The 25787-nt window shown below is 38.9% G+C and overlaps 1 protein-coding gene across 1 annotated transcript; it reads left to right on the top strand.

The window, feature by feature from the left end:
- Window positions 1-4292: 4292 nt before the first annotated feature.
- mrps27 (mitochondrial ribosomal protein S27) lies at window positions 4293-24830 on the top strand. Its single transcript, XM_033972785.2, has 11 exons — window positions 4293-4379; window positions 4597-4674; window positions 5929-5999; window positions 6086-6144; window positions 7592-7706; window positions 11336-11414; window positions 12262-12377; window positions 18649-18751; window positions 19975-20117; window positions 23327-23482; window positions 24470-24830. Exons 1-11 carry the CDS (start codon window positions 4307-4309, stop codon window positions 24710-24712), a joined length of 1236 nt encoding a protein of 411 aa, XP_033828676.2. The 5' UTR covers window positions 4293-4306; the 3' UTR covers window positions 24713-24830.
- Window positions 24831-25787: the final 957 nt, after the last annotated feature.

The raw sequence follows: 25787 nt of genomic DNA, 5'->3' as shown, positions 1-25787 counted from the left end.
CCTGGTTGTGTTTGAAAGCAGAGGAAGAGGAAGAGAAAACACCTCTCTTCTTCTTCTCTCTTTTAGGCTGTGATCAAACGCCGCTGACGGACACAGTGGGAGTCCCAGACAAAGGCTTCATAAGACTTACAATGCACCTTTGTTTCGGAGGCTTGCAGGAGCTTCCCCAAAAATAGAAAGAAAAAATAAAAGTAATACAAAGTTTGAATATTGTAAAGATGAGCATACCTGAGTAATGCTGAGGAGTAACTGAATACAGACACGAATAGAACACGTACGGTGTGTGTGTGGGTGTGTGTGTGTGTGTGTGTGTGTGTGTGTGTGTGTGTGATTTTTGTATCTCTAATTAGATATATATGACTGCATCACAACATAAATGAAGCTGTTTGTAAAAGTATTATAATTTTGGGTACTCAGTGTTCTGTAACTAAATACATTTTCAAAATATTCTTCCCATCACTGCCCCTAAGAGACCTGCTATTTCAAAGAATTCAACAGTTATACAAAAGACTCCCTAGTCTATGGAGCTCAAATGTAGTGAAGTAAAAGTAAAAAGTATCCACTTTTAAAGTACAGATACCTAAAGTACAGCACTTTACTAGTTTTACTTTGTTACGTTCCACCACTGACTAAAGGTCATAGCACCATGAAAATGCTCGATCTTATATACTAAATACTGAATTACATTATAAATGTGCGCTAGCATTACATTCATAATATGATTCATTTTGTACTGTTAAAAGCAGAACAAGGTGGATCAGTAAAATGAAGTGGGAATAATAATAATACTCATAAGTGTAATAATGATCAGTGTTGGGAAGTATAAAAATGTGACATTTTTTCTGAATTAAAATGCAGCTCTTGTGGTCAGGCATGTGTGATTTTTTATCTCTAATTAGACATAAATTAATGTAGAACAAACAGTGCAACAGAAATAAAACTGTTTTAATTCTGTTATGTTTTTTCACTATAGTATAATGCAACTTGGTGTAAAAGTATTCAGAGTATTCAGAATACAGTACTCAATTAAATACATTTTTAAAGTATTCTTCCCATAACTAATAATAAGACACTGGACTTATAAAGGTCTTTTTTTTTATAGATCTCTTCTGTTTTTCTCTTTGTGTCCCAAATGCACGAATCAACTCTGGACTGTGGAACTTTTTTGGTGGAGGATGACCCTGCTGGTTTATACTGATAGTTTGAAGCTGATGTCACCACATTCCCTGGAGGTGTGCAGGCACTGCTCTGTCTGAAGCTCTGTTACTCAAGTTAGACTTAAATATGACCTTTATTTTACACAATCTGACCCTAAAGAACTGATTTAGTTGGAGCTACAACAGGTGATGTGATTTGTGCTGTTAAACTAGTCCCTCTCATATAACATTGCAGTCACAAGCTAGCTAGCATTAGCCAACAGTTTTTCAGTTATTCACTGTCACCTTTTTGCTGAAAATCAAACTCCTAAACAGGACCGTGAACACTTGTATTGATCACAGGCTCCTGAAAATGTGCTCATTAAATCCATTTTGTATTCTTTTTTTCTTGAGTTTTCAGATGATCTTAAAACTTTTATGACAGTGTTTGCTCATGTGTGCATTGTGTCACCATGGTAACTGCTGAACATTCCATCAATATTAATATGTTATTGATATGCCCCACAGTATAGCATTACATCTATCCATCATTCCATTTGCATTCTTACTGTGAGTGGCATTGCCTCTCCACAGATCTGACCTGTGACGTGACATGGTGTCATGTCCTGCTTGTTTCAGTGGAGACAGTTAAGTTTAATGCCATACTGTACACACTGCCATACCAAAGAAAGCAATAATATCTCAGCGGAAAACAAGGCCCCAGGGTCTTAGGGCCCAGAATTGGACACTCTTTCTATTTATTTGTATTAGATGGGAGCCATGTGAGACTTCTTGCCCCATGTGCCCAAACTCTTCCTAAGTCTTTGTATTAGAGGGGGCCCCACATGAGACTCTCTTCCTATCCATCTGTATTAGAGGGGGCCCATGTGTGACTTCTTTCCCCTGGGCCACCAAATGTCTGTCACCGGGCCTGGTTCTATCTATAATTACTGGAAAATGTTGTGCTTTCTCTCCACTGGCCTTTCACTTGCTCAGGTAAACAGTCATTTCAGCTCCTGTGAAATGCAGAAGAGCAGCTTCTCTTTTTCTGCTCATGACGACCACCACGTCCAGGAGCTGAAACTGCAAACCGTTTGAGGAAGTTCTCACATCCTCCTCTCCTTTCCTTTCCCCTCACCTTTACGGTCCATTCCCAGCCTTTAGCCTTTAGCACAACAACCACAGCATGAGCAGGAGACGTGCTTTCAAACTGCCCACTGCACCACTGAAACACAGAACAGAAGAAAACACAGAGAAGGTGTGACCTTTAGTGAAATGAAACTGCAGTCACTATGAGAACGCACTCTCAAACACTCAACAGACACAGCGTATTAAAGGAACACTATGGAGGGTCTGCCACCTCCTTGTTTCCATGGTGATGTTATTGCTTTGTCTAGAATGGTCCACTGTATGGCATTAAAGGGCCCACATTATGCTGCTTCAATCAGAATCAGAATTCATAACACTTGTAATTCAAAATAAAAATAAAGAAGTTAAATGCCATATTGAAGAACTTTCCAGGCAAAGCAACATAATCTCCATAGAGAAAAGCTAGTTGTGGTAATGGATCCCCATCAGGAAAGTTACAGTCTCTTTATATTTAACTGTACAGTTCTGTTTTTGTAGTCTTTCTAAACATGAGTAGCCGAAGTGGTGAAAGAATTTATCCAATTTTTTACACATTTTAAACGAAGATGTTAGAAACGTTTTGTTGTGTCATTAAGCAAGACACTGTCATGATCCAACTTGCAAGTACCATTGATTTATTACGTATGTAATACCACATGCATGCCTGTTTTATAACAGAAAACACATACACATCCATCCATCCATCCATTTTCTTCCGCTTATATGGGGCCAGGTCACGAGGGCAGCAGTCTAAGCAGGGACTCCCAGACTTCCTTCACCCTAGACACTTCCTCCAGCTCCTCCGATGGGACCCAAAGACGTTCCCAGGTCAGCCTTTCCAGCATGCCCTGGATCTTCCTCCAGGGCCTCCTTCAGTACCTTGGTACCTTGAACGGGTGCCCAGCTGGATCCTCTCAACAGGCCAGCTCCTCCCATGTTACTGAACTCAACTTTATTTCTGCCACCCTGCAGAGTAAACTCCTTTGGACCATTTGTATCTGCCATCCTTGTCCTTTCGGTAATTACCCAAAGCTTGTGACCATAGGCGAGGGTAGGGCCACAGATCTAAACCAGATTTAAACCAGGACTAAACCAGGATCATAGTTAAGGGTAGAAACGTAGCTTGAGCAGTAATTTAAGAGCTTTGCCTTACGATTCAGCTCCTTCCTCACCACAACAGCTCATCTCATGCTCATAAAAAAAACAAAAAAACAACATCATTTACAAAATAATGAATGAAAGTATTTAGCAGAATTTTATTTTGTGTACAATTATATTTGGCTATGTGTACAGAGGCTAGGCTAATTGTTTACTAAAGCAGTGTTTTTTTCAGTGTGTGCTTTTGTTCAGGTGAATGTTTCCTGTTTTGCTGGACAGCAGCGACACAGAGGATGTTCAATTCTTCCATGTTTTGTTTGATAACAGAGCCCCACCCATGCTCAACCTGTCACCTATTTCCAGACAAACTTTCAAAACAAATGCTGAGGAAAACGTAATGGACTAAAACACTTGGAGCACTGCTAGAACAAGGCTATAGAAAAAAAAGCTTACTTTTAAATAAAATTCCTAAACAAACAAACTGGAAGTAAGTTTAGATATGGCCATTTGCTTGACTTTGAATGTCATGGCAAATGTGATTAAACTATTGGTGTATTGATCTTGTTAAAATCTAGACAGAGCAAACCAGCAGTTATTTTTAAAGGAAAGCTGAATTCATATTGCAGACTTCTGCACTGTACTTTCTTTCTGTAAACCACAGAGGCAGCAAGGATGAGTGTCTACGCCTACACTCTCCAATGAAGACAAATTGCGTCCTCTGTCGGCGCAAAAACGCTACTTCAGAATAACGCAGTGCAAAAACTTCTTGAAAAGTAGCTCAAATATATCACACTCTAGTTTTATATATTATATGTATATATCACCACATAATTTTTCAAACTTACCAGAACACTGCGAATATTAATTTAGATGTAAGACTTGTACAAATGGTTTCGCCCGTGAAGAACACCCCTGCTGTTTCCGGAAACTTGAACCGTTCCAAGATGGCGGCCTCCGTGTGGATGCGTTGTGTGACTGCAGCTGTCAAACTTAAATGTTTTTCCCCTTCTTTCACTGGTAGGTTTATGTTCTCTTTGCCTACATTTTTATCTGAGAGTATTTTCTGTAAAACAATCACCCACTAGTGTTTTAATCCGATGTTTGTATATTAAAATGCATGTTTTAACGGTATTTCAACAAACTCCAAATAGATGTCATGCCGATGTCACGCAAATAAATGTTTCAGCAATGTCAAACGTGTGTGTAACCTGTGTGACATGATGTGTGGGTGTAGTGAGACGATGCCTGCTGTCTGCGGCGTACACAGACACAAAGGTGTGGGAGTCCAGGGAGAAGGATCCGCAGAACTTGGGTAAGATCCATTCACATATTTACACTTTGGATTATCGTCATTAATGGCCACAACACATCACTGCAGTTGAGTTGCACCAAGACTTGTCAGATTGTTTCTATCAACCTAATTATAATCTCACAGTGAATAATCTCCTAAACTTCATTGTTTTAGTAGCACCCTTAAACAGATAAAGGCTAATTATTGTGTTAAAGGTGCACAATGTAACTTTTCTGGTGAAGCATCTGCCATTTGCTTGTCTCCATGGAGATGTGATTTCTTTACCTAAAATATACCGCAGTATGGAATTAAATTTACGGGACAAGGAGGTGACGCCACCAGGTCAGGTTACTGGTCAGATCTGTGTTGAGGTGACCCCACTTACTGTCAGAATTAGGCCTTTCAAGCACGATGAATAACACTGATACCGTGCAGGATAATCCCAAATTGAAAAAAAAACTGAGGCATGCAAAAAGTACAAAATAATTAAAAGCTTTTATTACTACATGGGAGATTAAATTAAAATCACGCCAATAATAAAGGCTTTTAATTATTTTGTACTTTCTGAGTGCCTCCATTTTTTTCAACTTTGTATGTGAGACTGGTTGCTGCACTGAAGAGCACCAAAAGAAAAATTTTGCACAATCTACGCATCCAAGTTGCACACCTGTCTCTAACTTTTTGCAGGATACAGTAAACTGAGTTAACCATTTTTCAATAAATTGTATCATTAAAAGGCCTGAGATGCAACAAATGAATAGCAGGATGAAATAATCAGTCATAGAAGGTATTTATTCAACCCTCTAAAGCTCAGATCTGACCTTCTTACATAAAAATACCCCAAATCTCCTACTTTTACAAAGAAATTAAAACACTGAGCGCCAAAATATTTTCTTCCAGCTTTCATATACTGAACGATAAGTCGATATAGTGATTATTGTGATAGGATAAATACTCTAGGGAGACCAGCTCTCTTCACCAAAAAGTGACTCAGTGAAGGTTTAACCACTGTAGACGCTGTTGTAAAAGCACTTGCATGCACGCGCACACGTACACACTTCTTTGAACACAGGGGGGTGCTACAACTTCATCTAGATTTATGTGATTAATACTATTCATGCTCAAAATGTCCATTTAGCTGTTTGCAATTTTAAAATATTTCTAAGATGTATTTATGCCTGTAGTATGTCATTATGTTGATGAAGCAAAAATAAACGTTATTTATTTTATAACCTGACATATAGACTGTATATTTATAACTTTATGACCTTTCAGCATTATTAGCCAACCTCATGGACAGAACATATGACCGGAATCTTCCCGTCAGTTCTTTGACAGTGTCACGGGTCAGTTCATGTTTGCATTATGACATTATTTTAGTCGGTATATGTGTTTTAATGTGTGACAGCAATTTCTCCCATTTGTTTTCTAGTTTGTGGACAACATCACTTCTACAGAGGAAGTTGATCAAGCAGAATACTATTTGTACAAGTATGTTTTTCCTCTTTCTGTATTTGCATTTTGAGGGTATTTCAGTGTGATGGTCCTTTGTCATAGCAGGTTATAGGCGGTAGGTAGTATCATGTGTGCCTTATTGAGAATGAAAAGCTAATGTCTGCTATGCTAGGCCACATTTTGTCTGACTAAAATCCGGATTGTTCCTGTTTACTCCTGTTTATTTGTGCACGTACATTCACATGATGGTCTATTGGGTGATAATAATATAACTATTTATCATGTTGTGCATCAAAATCTGTCACCTCAGGACCGACTTAAAGGTGCACTATATAACTTCTCTGGAGGATTGCATGCCACCGACTTCTTTCCATAGAGATATTATTGCTTTTATTTATATATATATATATATATATATATATATATAATTATACTTTTTTCCATGGCAAATATATAATGTCAGTTACTGTCAATGGGCTCGCCTCACCGCAGATCTGGCCTCTAACATGAGCTGATGGCATCACCTGATTGTCTCTGATTGTCTACACTACCAGTCAAAAGTTTGGACACACCCTTTCATTCAATGTTTTTTTTTTTAATTATTTATATATATATATATATATATATATATATATATATATATATATATATATATATATGAGTGTGTGTGTATTTTTTTTAATTTTTTTTTTACAACTTTCTACATTTTGTAAAGAAAACATCAAATATATGAAGTAAGATATATGGAATTATGTAGTAAAGGAGGAAAAGTTAAATAACTCTACAAAATATTTTTTGACAAAGCAAAGGGTGGCTACTTTGAGGATCTTAATATAAAATATTTAAAAATATATACTTAGTATTGTTATTTAACTGTTTTTCTTTGGTACATTATAGGAATTAATAAAATTAATTATATTAGTGTTTTTAATAATTGAGATTTTGAAAAATTGCAAAATCATGAAATCAAGAATTATTATGAAACAAGTTTACTCCTGACTATAATTACAATGCAGGGTTTTTGTGTGATTACAGTTGGATATCTTTACAAATGTAATTTAAGGGAGTTTACAATTTCTTAAATAATGGCATATGTTAAGAATAAAACTGTAAAGAGCTCCCTCTGTTTGAAAGGGTAGTCACTGTTCTGACTTCCATTAAAATCGTGTGTGCAAAAAAAAATCTGTATTTTATTTTCTGGATTTGTTGTCCAGCCCTAATACGTAATTCCATATGCCATACTTGATGTCTTCTGTGTGTACAGTATCTAAAATATAGAAAGTAGTAAAAATAAAGATTTTTCTTTTTTTTATTAGATGGTGTGTCCAAACTTTTGACTGATAGCGTCTCCATCATTTTAATCCCATTCCATCCCAGGCCAAACAATAACATCTCCATGGACACAAGAACATGGCAGACCTCCACACTAGTAAAACTGAAGGATTACTTTAATTTGTTTTCTTATCTTTCATAATATTTTTAGATTCCGTCACAGTCCAAACTGTTGGTACTTGAGAGACTGGACCATTCACAGTTGGGTACGGCAGTGTTTGAAATATGGCCAAAGGGAGAAGGCATTGCACACATTACAAAACAAGGTACATGTTTATTTACTTTCATCAGAACAAGCATCCTCCTTATGTTGTTTGGAATGAAGGACACAGCATTCATGTAAACTGAGTTATCACGGACCCTGATCAAAGCTTTCCTTCATTTTGAATGATTACAGACCAAGTGCAATGTCCCAGATGTTTCTCAAACTTATCTGCTGCAACCAGAAACACATGCCAGGGCCAGACATTATGTGTGTAGGTGTGGTGCAATATTAACAACTATTAATACCTCAAGAGGTTTTTTCTACGCACAATGGTGATAAGTAATTAGATCATATTTGTGTAATCAATAAAAATGGTACAAAAATGTGCCCTAAAAGTGAACGAACTATTAACATGATGATTTAAATATATTATGTGTTAACAGTTAAAGCCCCTTAGAAGTAAAATACCCCCTCTTTTCCTTAAACCATAACACCAACATTGGACATTATGAAGTATAAAGCACCACCTGAAACATAATTGAATTTTCTATTTATTTTTTTAATTTTTTTCAATGCAGTTAAAATGTGTTCCTAAGCTGGAGTTAGGAACATCAGGTTTAATTGTTGAGGATGATCCTGGTGCGCCTGGTGTAGAGCTGTCTACCCTCAGTCTGACCATTTGGGACATCTTCCACCAGGTTTTTGCACCTAACTCGTTCCTCTGTGAGCTCATTTTGAAGAACTTGGATGTGTTTCTTAAGTTCTTCCATGTTGTTCTCAAGTGTGAGCTTTGTCTCCTCTGCAGACTGCATCAGAGTTTGCTTCTCCTTCTCCGTCTTTGCTTGTCTGTTTCTTCTTCCCGATCGCATTTTGAAGAAATTTAATTTCTTTCTTAAGGCCGTCCATGTTCTTCTCAGCGGTCACCCTTGCATCCTCTGACCTCTCAGAGATACATCAGGAACTGCAGTCCAACTATCTCGTATCCTTCAACTCATTTTGAAGAGCGATGATCTCCTTTCTCATCTCCTCCATGTTCATTTCAGAGTGAACCTTCTCCTCCTCTGCAGATCTCCTCAGAAGTTGCATTCCTCTCAAAGCTGGTCCACCTCCTCTTGAAGACTCTGGCTTCTCTCTCTCATTTTTCAGCTCAGTTTTTAGAGCTAACATCTTCTGCTCCTACTTGACCAAAGCCTTTGTGATGACCTGCTTCTGCTCCTTTAGGTTCTTCTTACCAGTGGCTACTTTGTCTTCTAGCCTGGCAGTGGGCACTTTAAGCTGTCCATAACTGATCTTCAGAGCGTCCTTCACCATTTTGAACTGCTCCCTCTCGCTCTCCATGTGATCCTTTAGGCTTTGGATCTCTGTAAATTGGAGAGCAATGAGGGTGTTCATTTGAGTCCTGTCCTGCTCTAGACTCTGGTTTTAGAGCTTTGTCATCTCCAGTTGTTCTTGTTTCTCACTCAAAGCTTGAGTGAGAAGTTTGGAGTCTTGCGTTTTGAGGTCCATCTTTTTCTGGATGGCTCTGGAGCTGTCTAGCACCTCCTGCAGAGTGGTCTGCAGAGTAACTCTCTGCTCCCTCTCCTGCATCTCTTCCTGCAGACTCCTGTACTTCTCCTCTGAAAGTCTCAGCTGTTCCATTAACTGCTGGACCAGGGAGCCCTCTGGTGTGGTACTTAGAGATAACACAGTGGAGACAGGGAGCTGCAGGTGGATGTCACTGACAATATGTCAGACACTAAATAAATGAGGAGATTACCTCACCAGAGGACACACACACAGTGAGCTAGAGATAGCTAGCAAATTGAGTTATATATGTTATGTTTTCTTATAAATCAACATTACTGGTACTATATTTCTATTGTTTTGATGGTCAAATTATTTTTTATAGAAGTAGCTTACCTCAGCAGAGAGTGGAGTGAATGAGTAATAATAATGATCACAGTGGTCAGAAGCAGTAGGGGAGATGATTTTTTCTTGATTATTAAACATTTGTTTATATACATATTATATACATATTGTTTATATAACGTATTAGACTATTAAATAGGGTCACAAAAGCACCACGACCATAACTCCAGCACCTTTCGAGCTCCTTCTTTGCACACATGTAAATATAGGAGCTAACAAAACATCATCAGCACCAGTGCCACGGTCCACTTAATCAGTAAGATCCAGCTGTACCAGTGCTCTGAGGAGTCACACACATGGTCAAATACAAGCACAAAACTTAAATCCTTCACTCACAGCATTCGGTACCAGTCAAATGAAGGTCATTGAGGCTAGCAGTTATACAAAGAATTTGGAGCCATATTCCATATTTGGAATTCTGACTCCGAGGATCATAGAAACCAAAGAGCTAATCCTGAGAGAGGCTGTTGAAGGTAAAGCCCCTTCCCGCCTGCACCGCTGGTTTAGCAGGGAGTGGCTGATTAGAAAGAAGGTGCCTGAAATGTCTGTTAATAATGTTCATGTCTTGATTTAAGGATATTATAGTGTAATTTAAAAAAGAGGTAAGGTAGACGGTTGGACAGTGGAAGGAATACTTTGAGGATCACCTCAATCCCATCGTTACGGCTTCTGAGGAGGAAGCAGAGACTGGGGACCCAGAGGCGGACTCGTCCATCACCCTGGCTGAAGTCACAGAGGTGGTTAGCAAGCTCCTCAGTGGCAAGGCCCCGGGGGTGGACGAGATTCGACCTGAGTACCTCAAGACTCTGGATGTTGTGGGGCTGTCTTTGCTGACACGTCTCTGCAACATTGCGTGGCGGTCGGAGACGGTCTGGACTGGCAGACCGAGGTGGTGGTCCCTCTATATAAGAAGGGGCACCGGAGGGTGTAGTCCAATTATAGGGCAGTCGCACTCCTCATCCTTCCCGGTAAAGTCTATTCCAGAATACTGAAGAGGAGAATTAGGAGATTAAAGGCAAAGTAAGATCCCCATATACTCATTTCTTTTTGTCTTTTATTTCCATTTTGGCTTTGGTCTTACTGTAGACAATATACTCTAGTTTGCATAATTTGCACTCAGTAGATTTTTATAGGTGGAGAAGTGGCACACATAGTTCTAGGATTGAATCGTGTTTTGTATGGACCTTTTCTGTACAGAGTTTTCATCTCCACCAGTACACGCCCACTGTGGCCTAAGCACTTTTTTCTTAATTGGTGAAACTTGTAGGATTCAGCAGTGTCACATAGTCATTTCGATTCAAATGAAAAAAAAAGAATCTTGCTACTCGCTAGTGTGATGTGCAGCTATCCATAGGAGAGGCCAACAGCAAGCAGCGCTTTGTTGTGATGGCATTTACAGCGACGTCGCCTGCCTTTGGGCACCACAGTTTTCTAATACAGAAGTCAGCTGACTTGTTTCTTTTATTAAGTTGTTTTAGATTAATATTGTGATTTAAAATGTGCAAATTATAACATAATGATGCATGAGTGTCATAGATTATAACTATGGAGCACACATAAGCAAGAGGTCTGCTTTAAGTTAAAAAAGGCACATAAGGACAAATGGGGAATGACACACGGAGAACAAAATATCTCTGCTTTTTTTTTTTTTTTTAATAGCAGACTGATACAGATTGCTTGCATCACTATTGTCCATCCATATCGCCACTGTTTGTCCTGTAATGTCTGGAATGTTGCAGACACATGTTTCGTCGGTCTTAAGCTAAGTGTTTATTTCTGTAGGTCCAGTATGGCATTTTCCCAGATGGCTTCACATTCAATCTGCTAATCGACTCCTACATTAAAGACAAAGACTATAAAAGTAAGTCTATTGTAATGTAACGGCTTTGACGTGGAAGCAGAAACAATCTCTATACGTTGTGAATGCATTCTTCTGGATTTGGAAATATTCACTGGTACAAAGTGTTTTGTTCAGGCTTTTAGATCAAGTTTCAAACATTTCCTCTCTTGTTTGCTCAGTACAGAGGTTATGAAACACCTGGATGTTTGGGAGGGCTCATATCACAATGGCTAGTATATATAATGTATTTTCAACATGTAGTTATATATACATTATTTTTCCCTGTAATATGCAAATGACTGTGTTACTCCAATTTGTATATTTATTTAGCAAGTAGCTTAAAGGTCCTATATTACACAAAACATACTTGTGAGCTTGAAGCCATGCTCTAACTACTACTCTACTACTGCTGCTACTTCCTCAAAAACATGCCTGAAGTTGTGTTTTGTTTCATTCACACACATTTGAGTAACCCTTTATTACTAGTCTTTGTACATCTCCAAAGCGCAAATTGCTCTGTTCAACCTTGTGACGTCATGAAGCTGTATTTTTCAAGTTATCGGCTACCTTTTGCCTTTAATTCAGTAGAGATTGGCAATTCCAGGGCTGAAATCATCAGTTTAAAAGCACAGTGGAGCACTTCCTGTATTACTGCATGATATCACAAGGTGGAACAAGGTGGAGTGTTTTCAATTTGAGACAAGAACTCAGCCTAAATATGCAGGGTTTGTGTGTTAAACATGTATGATTGAAACAAAACACAAATCCAGGTAAGTTTGTGATTAGGAAATAACATTTTAACATAGATCAAAAAACAGTGTAATATGAGCCCTTTAGCTAAATGATATGTAATGGCATGTTTGTGCAGGTGCGTGTGCTGTGGTAGAAGAAGTGATGCTTCAAGAGGCCTTCGATCTTCGCTCTACACAGATACTGTCTTTTTACGCTTTGGGACATTACCTGGCAACCAAACCAACACTTGCGGTAAAAACTGCACCAAACACATAGATGCCTTAAAATCCCATGTCTGTAAAATGACATGACTCTGGACTTCTGCAATGGAGGAAAAACAGAGCAGATATCACATATTTTTAAATGGGCGACAGTGGCTCAGTTGGTAAAGTGTTCATCATCTGATCCGAAGGTTGGTGGTTCAAATCATAAAAACATAAAAACATCATTGGTTGAGCGGGCAGATCCACAAACCTACAGATTGGCAGTGCGATTCCAGCTTCCACAGATGAATGCTGTTGTTGTGTACTTGGGCAAGACTTAAACCACCTTGCCCCCAGTGTACTGTGATGTAAAGTGCTTTGAGTGTCTTGAAGGTGGAAAAGCACTATATAAAAATGTGTTCACCACCACCATATGATTAACTGATGAGCAGATGTAAATGCTAATAGTTTTATGACATTATAACAAAAATAAACAACAATTAGTATTTCCAAGGCACACATATTGGTTAATTTGGTTCTGTTAAGACGGATGGAAAAATGCAATTTTCTAACCTCAAAATTGTATTTGAGCTTCACCAAAAGTAAAATTTATGATGAAATGTGTAATATATTTTAAACAGGGACTTCAGACTGGGGGGTTAAAAGGTACCGTTTACCCAGGGCCCAGTGCAAGGAGGGGCCCCTCACAAAGTCTGTAATATGCATTTACAATATCTGGTGCGGGCCGCTGAAGAAGATTTTTACCTAGACCCCAGAATTTGGTGCTAAATCTCTGTCTGTAAATGAAGTGACAAATTGCAGTGAGCTCAACTTTTCTGTAAGGATTTGCCCAGTAAAACCTAAAAATCTGGATTTTTACTTCATAAGAAATGCTTAGAGTTTATCTTTACCTTTCCAGAAGTCTAGTGTTTGTTTAATTAAAGCATTTAAAGGAGGAAGTATGTATGTAAATGTACATAACTGGTTCCTCTTAGAGCTCAACAATTTGGGGATTTTAAAAAAAAAAAAATTTCTGAGAAGCATTACTATATATGTTTTACAGGATTCACTTCATTTATCGCAGTACAGTACATCTCTATAGTGATATATTCTGCTTCAAAATGTATTTATTTTTTTATCATGACAGGCCCATTGTCATTTGCTTGTTCGCTCGCAGAATAAGATGGGGGATTTTGTTGTTTGTGTTCAAATTATAAGTTGATTTGATAACGATTTGGTCTGAAATTCTCATTTCAAGTGCTGGTTTTACAATAAAAAAGAATAAAGAGACCACAGTGTTTATTCAGTAGAGTCCATTTTGTTACTGTGGTACTCTTGGCTTCCTTGGCTTGCCAAAAAAAAACAAACCTTTACCCAGATACTTGACTCTGTGCACAATGGTAGTGGCTAGTTCCAATTCACAGAATATTTCAACCATTTCCAGTGTAATGGAATGTCTATAGATGGGGTTCAGAAGACATCACAATATTCTGTAGACCAATAATATTTAATACAGCAAAAATGAATATTCAGCAATAATGAATATTCTTAAAATATTCTTAAAATGCAGGTTTCTATTGTAATACAGTGAGTTTTTGAGTTTATTCATTAATAGAAATGATGAGAGGTTAGGGTTAGACAGAGGACAGGGGAGCTGCCAATGGATGTCACTGACAACATGTTAAACACTACAAATGTGAGGAAAATTTCACCGAAGGACACTAGAAAGGTGCATCTTTATGTGTCGGGGCTAATGCTGATGCTAACTTCTATTAAAACTTTAAATGTAAGATGACAACAATAAAATAAAATTTGTTGTAAAGACAACACAACTGTTTTTTAGGTGAAGATTATTTCAGTCAGTGGTGTTACTTAAATATGTATTAGCCTCGGCACACAAAGACGCACCTTTCTTAAAGCAGAAGTGTCCTCTGGTGAAGGTTCCTCACATTTGTAAAGTATTTAACATGTTCTCAGTGACATCCACATGCAGCTCCCTGTCACCTGCCTGACCCTAACCCCCTAACCTCTGACCCCTGACCCCAACCCACCTGCAGCTCCCTGTCCACTGTCTTATCTGTCAGGATTTAGGGATTTTAGCATGACTCTGCCAAAATGTCATATTTTTGTATAGCTATTTTTGAAACTAGATACTCAGCAAATATTTATACTGAAAAAGGCACAGTAAGAAATATAGTTGAAATATTATTCAGGGAAGGTCTAACTTATTTTCTATTTTGAAAATTATTGTGGTATTGCATTTTATTATCATTGTGGTATCAAAGTGAGTATTTGGTATTGAGTCCTCGTTTAGAACTACATAAGTAATGGGGTAAATGGTCACACTTTTACATAGCGCTTTTCCACCTTCTAGACACTCCAAGCTCTTTACATCAAGGAACCATTCACCCATTTACACACATATTCATACACCAGTGTACACAGACACTGGGGCTGAGGTGGGAGTGTCTTGCCCAAGGACACAATGGCAGTATTCATCTGTGGGTGCACCGCCAACCTGTAGGTCTGTGGATCTGACCACTCAACCAATGATGTTCATGTCAAGACCAGGATTCGAACCGCCAACCTTCAGATGAGTGGTCACTCAACCAACTGAGCTCAGTAGGGTAGTCCTAGTTTAGACCTGGTTTAGTCTTGGTTTAGATCTGGTAGCACTTAGATAGCCAGATATATAGTTTTTGGTGGTACTCGTCTCTATATAAGAAGTGCTATGAAAACGGGTGAAAACATGTGGGGTTTAATACTTATGATAAATGAAAGCTTTCACTCAAAAATGCATCCATCCATCCATTTTCTTCCGCTTATCCGGGGCCGGGTCGCGGGGGCAGCAGTCTAAGCAGGGACTCCCAGACTTCCCTCACCCCGGACACGTCCTCCAGCTCCTCCGGTGGGACCCCAAGGCGTTCCCAGGCCAGCCGAGAGACATAGTCCCTCCAGCGTGTCCTGGGTCTTCCCCGGGGCCTCCTCCCGGTGGGACATGCCCAGAACACCTCCCTAGGGAGGCGTCCAGGAGGCATCCTGAGCAGATGCCCGAGCCACCTCAGCTGGTTCCTCTCAACGTGTAGGAGCAGCGGCTCTACTCCGAGCTCCTCCCGTGTGACCGAGCTCCTCACCCTATCCCTAAGGGTGCGCCCGGCCACTCTGCGGAGGAAGCCCATTTCAGCCGCTTGTATCCGCGATCTTGTCCTTTCGGTCATTACCCAAAGCTCATGACCATAGGTGAGGGTAGGAACGTAGATTGACCGGTAAATCGAGAGCAAAATCAAAAATGCATTTTGTGTTTAAGTTAAAACATGGAACACTTTTCAGTCTGTCAAAGTATGTTCAAAAAGGTTACATAGTGTTTTCATTGCAATCAACTGTTCAACCATGACGGCACAGGTACAGGTGAAATAGTGTGTTCTAGGCTCCTTTATGTTTATGTATGTCAAAGGCTAAATCTACAAGGGGAAAATATATGGGCTAAATTAAATTTTCAACTTTGTAGTATTTAAAGGGGCTATATTACATGAAATGGATTCTTGTGAGCTTTAAGCCATATTATAATGCTGGAACCTCCTCAAAAACATACCTGGAGTTGTATTTTGTTTCATTCACAAAACAACTTTATTCATTATTATTATTATTATTATTATTATTATTATTATTATTATTATCTACATCTCCAAAGCTCAAAATGCTCTGTTCCACCTTGTGGCGTCATGTAGTGGTAGTTTTCAAGTTACAGCTACCTTTTACCTTTAGTTCAATAAAGATTGGAAATTCCAGGGCTGAAATTACTCAAATGATTCTAGTGAATCTGTATGAAGTTTAAAAACACAGTGAAGCACTTCCTATGTTACCGCATGACATTACAAGATGGAACAGTGTGTTTTCAGTTTGAGAGAAGAACTGAAATATGCAAGGTTTGTTTTTTAAACAAGTGCAAATTAAACAAAACGCAACTCCAGATATGTTTGTGATGAGGAAACATTATAACGCAGATGGGGCCTTTCTGTATGGAGTAAGGTTGTCAAGATAATTATATTAATCGATGAATTCTTCAGGTCGCAATACAATAGTTTCAAATTTAAAACAGTTGTAATAGTTGTGTAGTGTTTAACATGTTGTCAGTGACATCCACCCACAGCTCCCTGTCCACTGTCTGATTCTAACCCAATAACCTCTGACCCCTGACCTCTAACCCACCTGCAACTCCCTGTCCCCTTCTGTATCTTTAAATATTTATTAATTTTAGTGTGACCCAGCAAAAGTCTCATAGACATTACACCAGAAATGGTTACGCCGACTGTCCCTCTGATTGGAACTAGCCGCTACCGTTTTGTACAGAGACTTGTGTATTTACTTACTTATTTTCAAGTATTTATACTGAAAAAAAGTTAGATCTTCTTATATTTTATATTTTAAAAATGTTTGTGGTACTGTGTTGTGTTATTGTGGTATTAAAATGAGTATCAAGTCCTTGTTTAGAATTACTGAAGTCACGTGGTTCTATTTTAGACCTGGATCAGCCCTAGTTTAGACCTGGAAGATTCCTGTTTAGACCTGGTTTAAATCTGGTGGCACTCGGATGGCCAACTATTGTTTTTGGTGGTACTTGTCTCTATGTAAAAAGTGATACCAATATACGAAAGACTCGCCTGCATCACTGACAGATATTAGTATTAAAATTGCGAAGACTCTTAAAATTATGTCCATTTCCACAATTATAATGGTAACATTTTTATATGCTGACATCAGCTAGTGTTCTGTGATAAGATTGTCTTATCTTACCTCCTGGTACTCCTTATTCGGGTAGTTTCAGCATTTTGGTGAGATAAGTCTGTGTACTTCAGCCATTACGTAATGTACCTGAAAAATACGCTTTGTTCAAATTAAATAACTATGTTTTGTTAACTTACTATTTGTGAGTTTGAAGTACTGCTGCTTCATCAGAACATACAGACCAGCCATCTACCACATTCCCTTATGAGATTACAACTGCTACTTTTGCAGGTTAAAATACTTACACCAGTGTATTACTTCCTCTGGTTAGGAGTTTAGTTAAGCATTAAATAACTTAGAGCGGAGTCACAGAACTCCTCCACTCTTCCACCAATTGCATTAAAACCGCAGAACGCACAGCTCCAAGTTGTTAAAAGGCCCTATATTATGCTAAACTGATTCTTGTGAGCTTTAAGACCTGTTATAATGTTACCTCCAAAAAACACACCTGGAGTTGTGATTTGTTTCATTCACACATGTTTGAGTAACCCTTTATTATTAGTTTGTCTATATCTCTAAAGCTCAAAATGCTCTTCTCCTATTACCTTTAGGTCATTAGAGTTTGGCAAAATAATTCCAGTGTATGGAGTTTAAAAACACAGTGGAGCATTTGTATTATCACATGACATCACAAGGTGGAAGTATTTTCTGTGTGAAAGAAGAGCTCAGCCTAAATATGCAGGGTTTGTGTGTTAAACATGTGTGAATGAAACAAAACACAACTCCAGGTAAGTTTGCGATGAAGAAAAATCATAACATGGATCAGAAAATAGAATAATATGGTCCTTTAATGCACTGTTAGCACGGCTACAAACTGAAATGTCTCACTTATGAATGTAAAAAGTCTCTTCACTATCTGTAAATGTCTTAAATATCATTGTAACATTATTTCCTTTGCTACGATGATAGTATGGTGATGGCTGAAGAGCAGTGATATAGAATGTGATTTAAATCAGACCTATTCTGAAAAATTGACCTTTCAGAGCTTTTAACCATGTTATAGTTGTTTCCTTCTCATTTACCCTTCCAAAGTTGTATTTTGGAGTGATTTGTGAATGCTTGAGTAATCTTTAATTGCTTATTTTCAAGATGCTATTTTGCCAATCAGTCCCTTTTTTCACCTCCATCGGTACACGCCTGATCTGTACTTACTTCATTCTTCAATTTTATTTTCTTAATTGGTGATAATTGTAGGATTCTGCGGCGTTATGTGGTCTTTTTGGTACAAATGAAGAAAAAATTGCTGCTCGCTCATGTGATGTGATGCTATCCATAGGAGGGGCGGACAGCTCCACGGCTCTTTGTTGTGATGATGTTTACAGTGGCACTCCGATTGGAATACGGAAGTGAGCGGATTTGTTTCCTTTACTAAGTTGTTCTAGATCAATATTGTGATTTAAAATGTGCAAATTATATCAGAATGATCCCGGGGTGTCGTAGATTATAACAAACACAGTAGGTCAGCTTTAATAATTGTGTAACTGGTCAGCTGCAACTTAGCAACTTTTGTATAAACCATATTTATGTTGTTTCAGGTGTCTGGGGAGCGGGCCCTGGGAGCGTCTTTACTCATCTGTGGCCTCACTGACAGGAGCACCATAGGCCTGAGCGCGCAGGTCATTGGAAATACACTTCTCGGTGAGTAATTACTGCAGCTCTTTGCATGTTGGTGTCACTACTTACTTTGGATGCTTTCACACTAGTCCTGGGTTGGTCCTAGTTTGAGCCCAGTTTAATCCTGATGTAGACTTGTTTTGGTCCAGGACTAGTTCCGGTTTAGTTGAGTCCTGGTCGGGGTCTGGTCAAGGTCTGGGTGTGTCCTGGTTTAGTCCTGGTTTAGTCCTGGTTTAGTCCTGGTTTAGTCCTGGTTTAGTCCTGGTTTAGTCCTGGTCTACGTCTGGTTTAGTCCTGGTCTACGTCTGGTTTAGTCCTGGTCTAGTCCTGGTCTAGGTCTGGTTTAGTCTTGGTCTAGTCCTGGTTTAGTCCTGGTCTAGGTCTGGTTTAGTCTTGGTCTAGTCCTGGTTTAGTCCTGGTCTAGGTCTGGTTTAGTCCTGGTCTAGGTCTGGTTTAGTCCTGGTCTAGGTCTGGTTTAGTCCTAATTATGATTTAGTGTGTGCAAATGTGAATCTGTCCTTTTAGAAATTAGCTAACTTTATTAATCCAAAATTACAATAACTTAAAAACAAACAGCCTATCAATGGGTTTCAGAGTGAGGAAGAAATAGCACTGTTGCCATAGCAGTTAACAGCTTAAAACAAAATATTATAATTATGTTTTGTATGGTGAAGCTCATGGAGGCTAACAGCTCTGGAACTCGGCTCCAAATTCACCCCTATATTTGGAATTCTGTCCACAAGTATCATAGCAACCAAAGAGCCAATCCAGAGTGAGGCTGATGGAGGTAATGCCCTTTCCCACCCACACCACTGCTTTAGCAAGGAGCGAGCGCTTAACAACACTATCAGACTTGTTACTAATGTTAGTGGGAGCGACCTGGGGGGAAAACAGGCACCTGATTCATCTGTCATTAATGTTCATATCTTAAGTTAGACACAATAGAAAAATAAAAAAAATTACCAGGATCATGTAGAGCAGGTCAATACCAACATTTTAAGACCAAAATGACGAGCCTGACAGCAGCAGTTACAGATAGAGGGGTGAAAATTTTTCAGTGTAAAGCGAATTGGAGTCAGAAGCGCGCCTATGCCTTCTTATTTCCAACGTGGTGGCTAGCAGGTTAGCTATGTCCATATATATATAATATACACACAGTCTATGACTGATACGAAGGTTGGCGGTTCAAATCAAACACTCTACCCACTGACTTACTGTCACCATAGTAATAAAACCTTTGTGTGCAGGTAAAGTGGAGATGCAGAATGGGATCCATGCTGTATTTAAAGCCATGCCTCTGCACTGGGCTCATGGGTACTTGGATAGAGCTCTGGCTGTGATGGAGGAGGTGTCTGCAGGGACTGGAGATGCCGCTCTGACTAAAGACGCAGTAAGAACCACTCATTCATCAAATAAACAAGATTATGGTTCTGCTAATGGTTTTGTTGTTATATAAACATATTTACCATACAAACACATTTACCATTACCTGAATCACCAGAAAGGCAGAAATGGATTGACTGCATGTGTTTAGGTGGAGTCAGTAAAAGTACAATATTTATAGTAAAGGAGAAAAAAATGATTGTCATTGTAATTCCTCAGATGTCCAGGTATGATCCATAGTAAAAGAAAAAAATCTATTCTGTAACTGGATAGAAGTTGTAGGGTGAAGTTTTGCTGCTCATCCAAGCCCCTTCTTCAGTTCTGGTCAGTTCTGGACACTGCCTTATATCTATCTGAATGGAGGAGCTAACTACACTGAAACTAACACACCTATTTGTTTAATATTGTAGTTTAGTAGACCTAGCCAAGTGTGAACTGTGCCTGAGTCATATCCTGCATAATTGTTCCGACCCCTCTCATACCTATTAGCATCCTGGCTAGCCCTCAATAAGTTATAAATAGGAGATAAATGCTGTCAAGGCCCTCATTCCTGTTCAAAGATGGATTATCTTTCCTCTTTAACTCCCCTCTCAACCCAATTTTCAGTGATTAAGGCCATTACTTCACTATCTTCAAAGGAATGGTTAGTGTCTGTTAGTGATGAGATTCACAGATGATTGTGGTCCTGAGCTGCTCTTGCGACAGTGTTGGTACATCCTCTTATGAAATGGCTGTTTAGTTTCTCCAATGTAATGCTCACTGCAGTCTTCACTACATTGAATGGAGTAGACCACATTGGCCACAGTGGCTTGAGGTTTTTGTCTTTTTGGTGAACCAGTATCTGTCTTAAAGTGTTGATAGGTTTGTACATTACTATGTAGCTTTTCTGGTGGACAGTCTGCCACCTGCTTGTCTCCATGGAGATGTTATTGCTTTGCCTATGGTTCACACACAGTAAGGCTTTAAACTAATGGAACTAAGAGGGAAAATTACAGGTCTTATCTGTGTAGAGTCCATATGGTTTTAAGCATGGACTATATATATATTTATAAATTGACATAGCTAACATGGGTGCACTTCCAGCTCCTTCAACTTTGGCTCCAATTCACTCTATTGAAAAAATGTTGTCCCTAAATCAAGATATGAACATTAATAACAGATAAATTCACCCTATAACCGTTAGCCTCAATGAGCATTATTTGACTGGAGCCGAACACTATGGATGATGTCACACTCCCTTAGTCCACTTCTTTGTACAGTCTATGATTTCAAGGTATTTTTAAGCAATAAAAAACCCCATGATTAATTAATTAAGTTCCAGGCAAAGCAATAACATATCCATGGAGACAAGAAAAGTTCTGTATTGCGCCTTTTACTGGATACATACATCGTCCCTCTTAAACTAATTTCCACTGCACATAACCATACTTATAGTCGTTTTCGGTTATGAGTTTTGACTACTTTTACGTTTCATAATTTAGAAATATTAATAAAGCAACAAAGTCTTCTGCACAAGAACTTTTGAGCAAACCTTTCCCTCACTGTACCCAGTCCCACCCCGTGACACAAGAACACATTGATCTTAACAGGGCACTTGCGTCACTAAATTTCATAATGGACCTGTCTCCTTACATAGAACACGCTTGTTGCCATATTAGTGGTATTTTTACATGTATGCCCGCCCAGGGGTGTAATCTTATACATTTTGGCATTGTCCTGTTTCATAATTGAGCTTTGTCTAAATGTAATGAGATTTTAAAGAGCCTATAGGCAGAAGGATGTCCAAGAGAATCAACGGAACAAGGGGCAAAAGTGCTTTTGTCAGATAGGGCACCGCAATAACATCAGTGGAGCCAATATAGTGTGGACCAGGCAGGAAGTATTACACTGAAGAAGCTGCACGACTGTGTAGCCTGGAGTCACAGTTAATCTCACCTGTCTGTGGTTTAAACAGATGCCCTGTCACATCACATCTTCAGCCTCTTTTGTCAATGGACAGATGGCCTTCTTTACTCCTGCATGAAGTGGAATATTTATTCAAACAAAAACTCATTCAAAAAGGTTTAAACAGGGCAGGATGGTGAATCGAAATTTGGTCAAGCTCTGTGAATGAGTGTGGTTTGGAGCAGAATACAGACTTAAGAGGAAGAAAAGATATTATTAAAATGTTTTAGTGCTGAATTGGTTTTTGGGTTGTTTTTTTTGTTTTTTTCCTAGACACAACATCACATACAACAAGGACACAAAGGCACACACATTCACACTAGGGCCGGTATATAGGTTGGCCGCCATATCAGAGCAACACCTCGATCCTTCAGTGCCTCAAATCTCCAGCACATGCCGACACCCTGTCTCATTTTATAATCTTTGTTGAGCAGACTGAGTGGCGGAGTTTGAGTGATAATAATATCTTTGTATAGTTTGGTTAGAATGGGAGACAAAATATCATGAAAGGTCTTATAGAATTCAATACTGTACCTGTCCTGTCCTGGTGCTTTACCTGCAGCAAGGCATGGAAAGTGTATGTGTATAGTACAGTTAGTACACAAAGTAATTCAAAGTGCTTTACAGAATAAGAAAGATATTAAAATCACAATACAACCAAATCAGAACATAAATAATCATCTGAAAATTAACATTAAAAGAGAAGAGTGCAGAATAAAAACCTTTCAGTCGTATGCACAGCTAAACAGATCCATTTGGAGCCTGGATTTAAACAATGTCAAAGTAGAGGCCTGTTTCACATCTTCAGGAAGACTGTTCCAGGTTTTAGCTGCAGAAAAATGAAAAGCTGATTCCCCATGTTTAGACCTGGTTTAGTCCATGTTTGTTCCATGATTAGTTCACATTTTCCCTGCTTTATTCCCTGACTCAGTAGTGTGTTGACTGGTGATTATGTTTAAGAAAATAATTTTGGAGTGCATTTATTTTTTAAATGACAAAAATCGTGTTAAACCAATATTGCATATCAATATAAATGCAATAATTATTCAGTGTTTTTGAAAAAAACTAGAAGTGAAAATTATTGTTGTCAAACTCAGGAATAAGTGTTTAGCTTGAGGTTTTTAATTGGCATTTACAGATCCTTGGGAGGATGCTGATGGTTGAGACGGCTCATGGCTTAGGCGTATCATTAACTCATATATGCCAGTAATAAACTCATAAGACAATGCGTACAGAATTATATACAAGTATATTTTCTATGACCGTCTTTAGTTGGATCTGATGGGTGATGTGCTCGCTGACCTGTCCTCGGAGTCCGAGTCCTCTGGAGAAGACACTGATGAAGAAGAGAAGAATAAACAGGATGCAGTCGATGAAGATGATGAAGCCGAACGTGCAAAGTTACCTCTGTATGTCGCCAGGTTCCAGGTTTGTGTAGCTACTAATTGACTTCAAATGACTGGACTACGGTTGTGAACTTGTTCATCAAGGAAAACATATAGGTTTATTTTATTTTTTTTATATTAATGATCTTGTTTTTGATTAACTGATTATTATTAGTACTCAGCTGTAGAAATGAGTACAGAAACCCATTTTCACAACCACACTGCACTGCTGCTGATCTGAGACATGTGCAGCCTTTTTCACCTTATTAAACATGGTTCATAAAGTTGACTTACATTAGCACAATTGTCTTCCATCTAATAAATTTATAATACTGTTATATTCTAACAACTCCAAGGGTATTTCACAATTCAAATAAACCACAAGTTTGTGAACTATAAATCCATAGTATGAAGGCTGTTCAATTCACTTTATTTTTGTAAAGCCCAAAATCACAGCAGCAGTCGCCTTTTAGGACTCAACAAGATCACTGAATTAACCAACAGAAAGTCAGAAAATCAACAAGACAAGAAACAGACATTGATTAATAACAGGCAAGTAGACTAATCAACAGAAAACAAGCAAATGGAGAACTGTCCCAGAGCGTCCCCTGTCTGTAGACCCTCCTTCTCAGCAAAGAAAAACTAAAAAAAAAAACTTGGGGGGGAAAAAGAGAAACCTCGAGGAGAACCACAGTGAAGAAGAGATCCACTCCCATGGACTGACGCAGGACTGACGCAGGACTGACGCAGGACTGACGCAGGACTGACGCAGGACTGACGCAGGACTGACGCAGGACTGACGCAGGACTGACGCAGGACTGACGCAGGACTGACGCAGGACTGACGCAGGACTGACGCAGGACTGACGCAGGACTGACAGGTATTGGGTAATCCTAGTCAGGTATTTTTTAGTCCGTGCTAGTATAAAAACCTCATTTGTAATTGGTTGAAAAGGTGACACTGTGGAGAGTGAGGCCTGAAGTGCTAAAACTCTTTATGTCTTATATTGTATCTTATTTTGTGTCTACAGGAGCTGAGGAGCCACTTGGAGTCATCGGGTAAAGTTGAAGCTTCCTCTTTCCAGACTCTGGTGAGCGCTTTAGCCCAAAAGGAGCTGTCTGCGGCCGAGGGACCCGACCTGGAGCGGTACCAGGAGCAGGTGCAGGGCTGGGAGGCAGAAAGGGCCCAGCTCATCCAGAGAGAGAGGGAGATGAGAGAGAAAGCGGAGCAGGAGAAAAGGGAGCGTTTAGCTGTATCTGCCGCTGCTCAATAAACATGAACTCACATTCTGAACTGTAGTAATACCTGCAAATATTGACTGTTTATTTAAAGCCACAGTATGTAACTTTTTCCCCAAAAAAATTTACGAAAATAAAAGCTTGTTTTTTCATAATGGATATTTTTATTGCACTGAAAACATCCTTACTGTAACCAGGCTTGCCTCTCCACAAACCTGACTCGTGTATGGTCTGGAGCTGGTCCTCTTCCTGCTTCGTTCCATGAAAATGTTCCTTTATGATATTCCACACTATGGCAAGTATGGTTTGAACTTTCCATCTCCAAGGAATCATGCAGTTGACTCCAGAAAGGCACTTTAAAGTAGACATAATTTCGTTTCAGGCCAAGGAACACAACGACTAAAAGTAATTTTAAGAGCCAAAACAGCCATCGGGCCATTTCTTTTTCTGGGAGAGCAGGATCTAATGCACGAGATAAGTGAAACAACCATGAATGGACTTAAACACAACTCCAAGAATGTTTTTGATAAGGGAAGAATGCTGTAACACGGATTAAAGCTAGAAGTCAGTTTTGCATGACATGCCCCCTTTTAAAAAATCTAAAAATCTTTTTCTTCTTGTTACTATATTCTACAGGTACTTTGAGAGATTCACTGAGCCAGCATTTCCAGTTCCGACATCTATACTTGTATAGATATCTCTATGTACATCTTTGAAGTTATGCCCCATTTCCTGTGTAGTGACTGAAACCACACATTTCACACTTTGCCTTTGACTTTTTACTAATTTAATGCAAATGTTATGTAACTATTACTTATCATTCAATCAACTATACAGCACTATATAAATAAGCTATGTTCTGGCCAACCATCCCCAGTAAATAGTCCTATTTCCGAAGTGAACTGCCCCAACTGTGAACCGATATCTTCAAACTGATTCAGAACTGATTTACAAAAATATTGGTCCATCCTTTGGTATTAGCAGTGAAACGAAAAGTGAATTTGGTCAAGGAGAATATAGTGTAACAGTTTTTGCATTAAAACAGGTTAATAGTGCAATGACAAAACCATAGACTGTATACTGTATATACTGGATAGCTGCCCTGATAGC

Source organism: Periophthalmus magnuspinnatus, chromosome 9 (genome assembly GCF_009829125.3).
Source record: "Periophthalmus magnuspinnatus isolate fPerMag1 chromosome 9, fPerMag1.2.pri, whole genome shotgun sequence".
NCBI lineage: Eukaryota > Metazoa > Chordata > Actinopteri > Gobiiformes > Gobiidae > Periophthalmus > Periophthalmus magnuspinnatus.
This window is presented reverse-complemented; position numbering and strand designations above follow the sequence as displayed.

Bases quoted from the DNA above. Each gene is read 5' to 3' on its own strand.
- mrps27 (XM_033972785.2), top strand. From the start codon at position 4,307: ATGGCGGCCTCCGTGTGGATGCGTTGTGTGACTGCAGCTGTCAAACTT. The intron at 6,000-6,085 runs GTCAGTTCATGT...TTTGTTTTCTAG, and splicing joins GTTCTTTGACAGTGTCACGG to TTTGTGGACAACATCACTTC. The intron at 12,378-18,648 runs GTAAAAACTGCA...ATGTTGTTTCAG, and splicing joins CAACCAAACCAACACTTGCG to GTGTCTGGGGAGCGGGCCCT.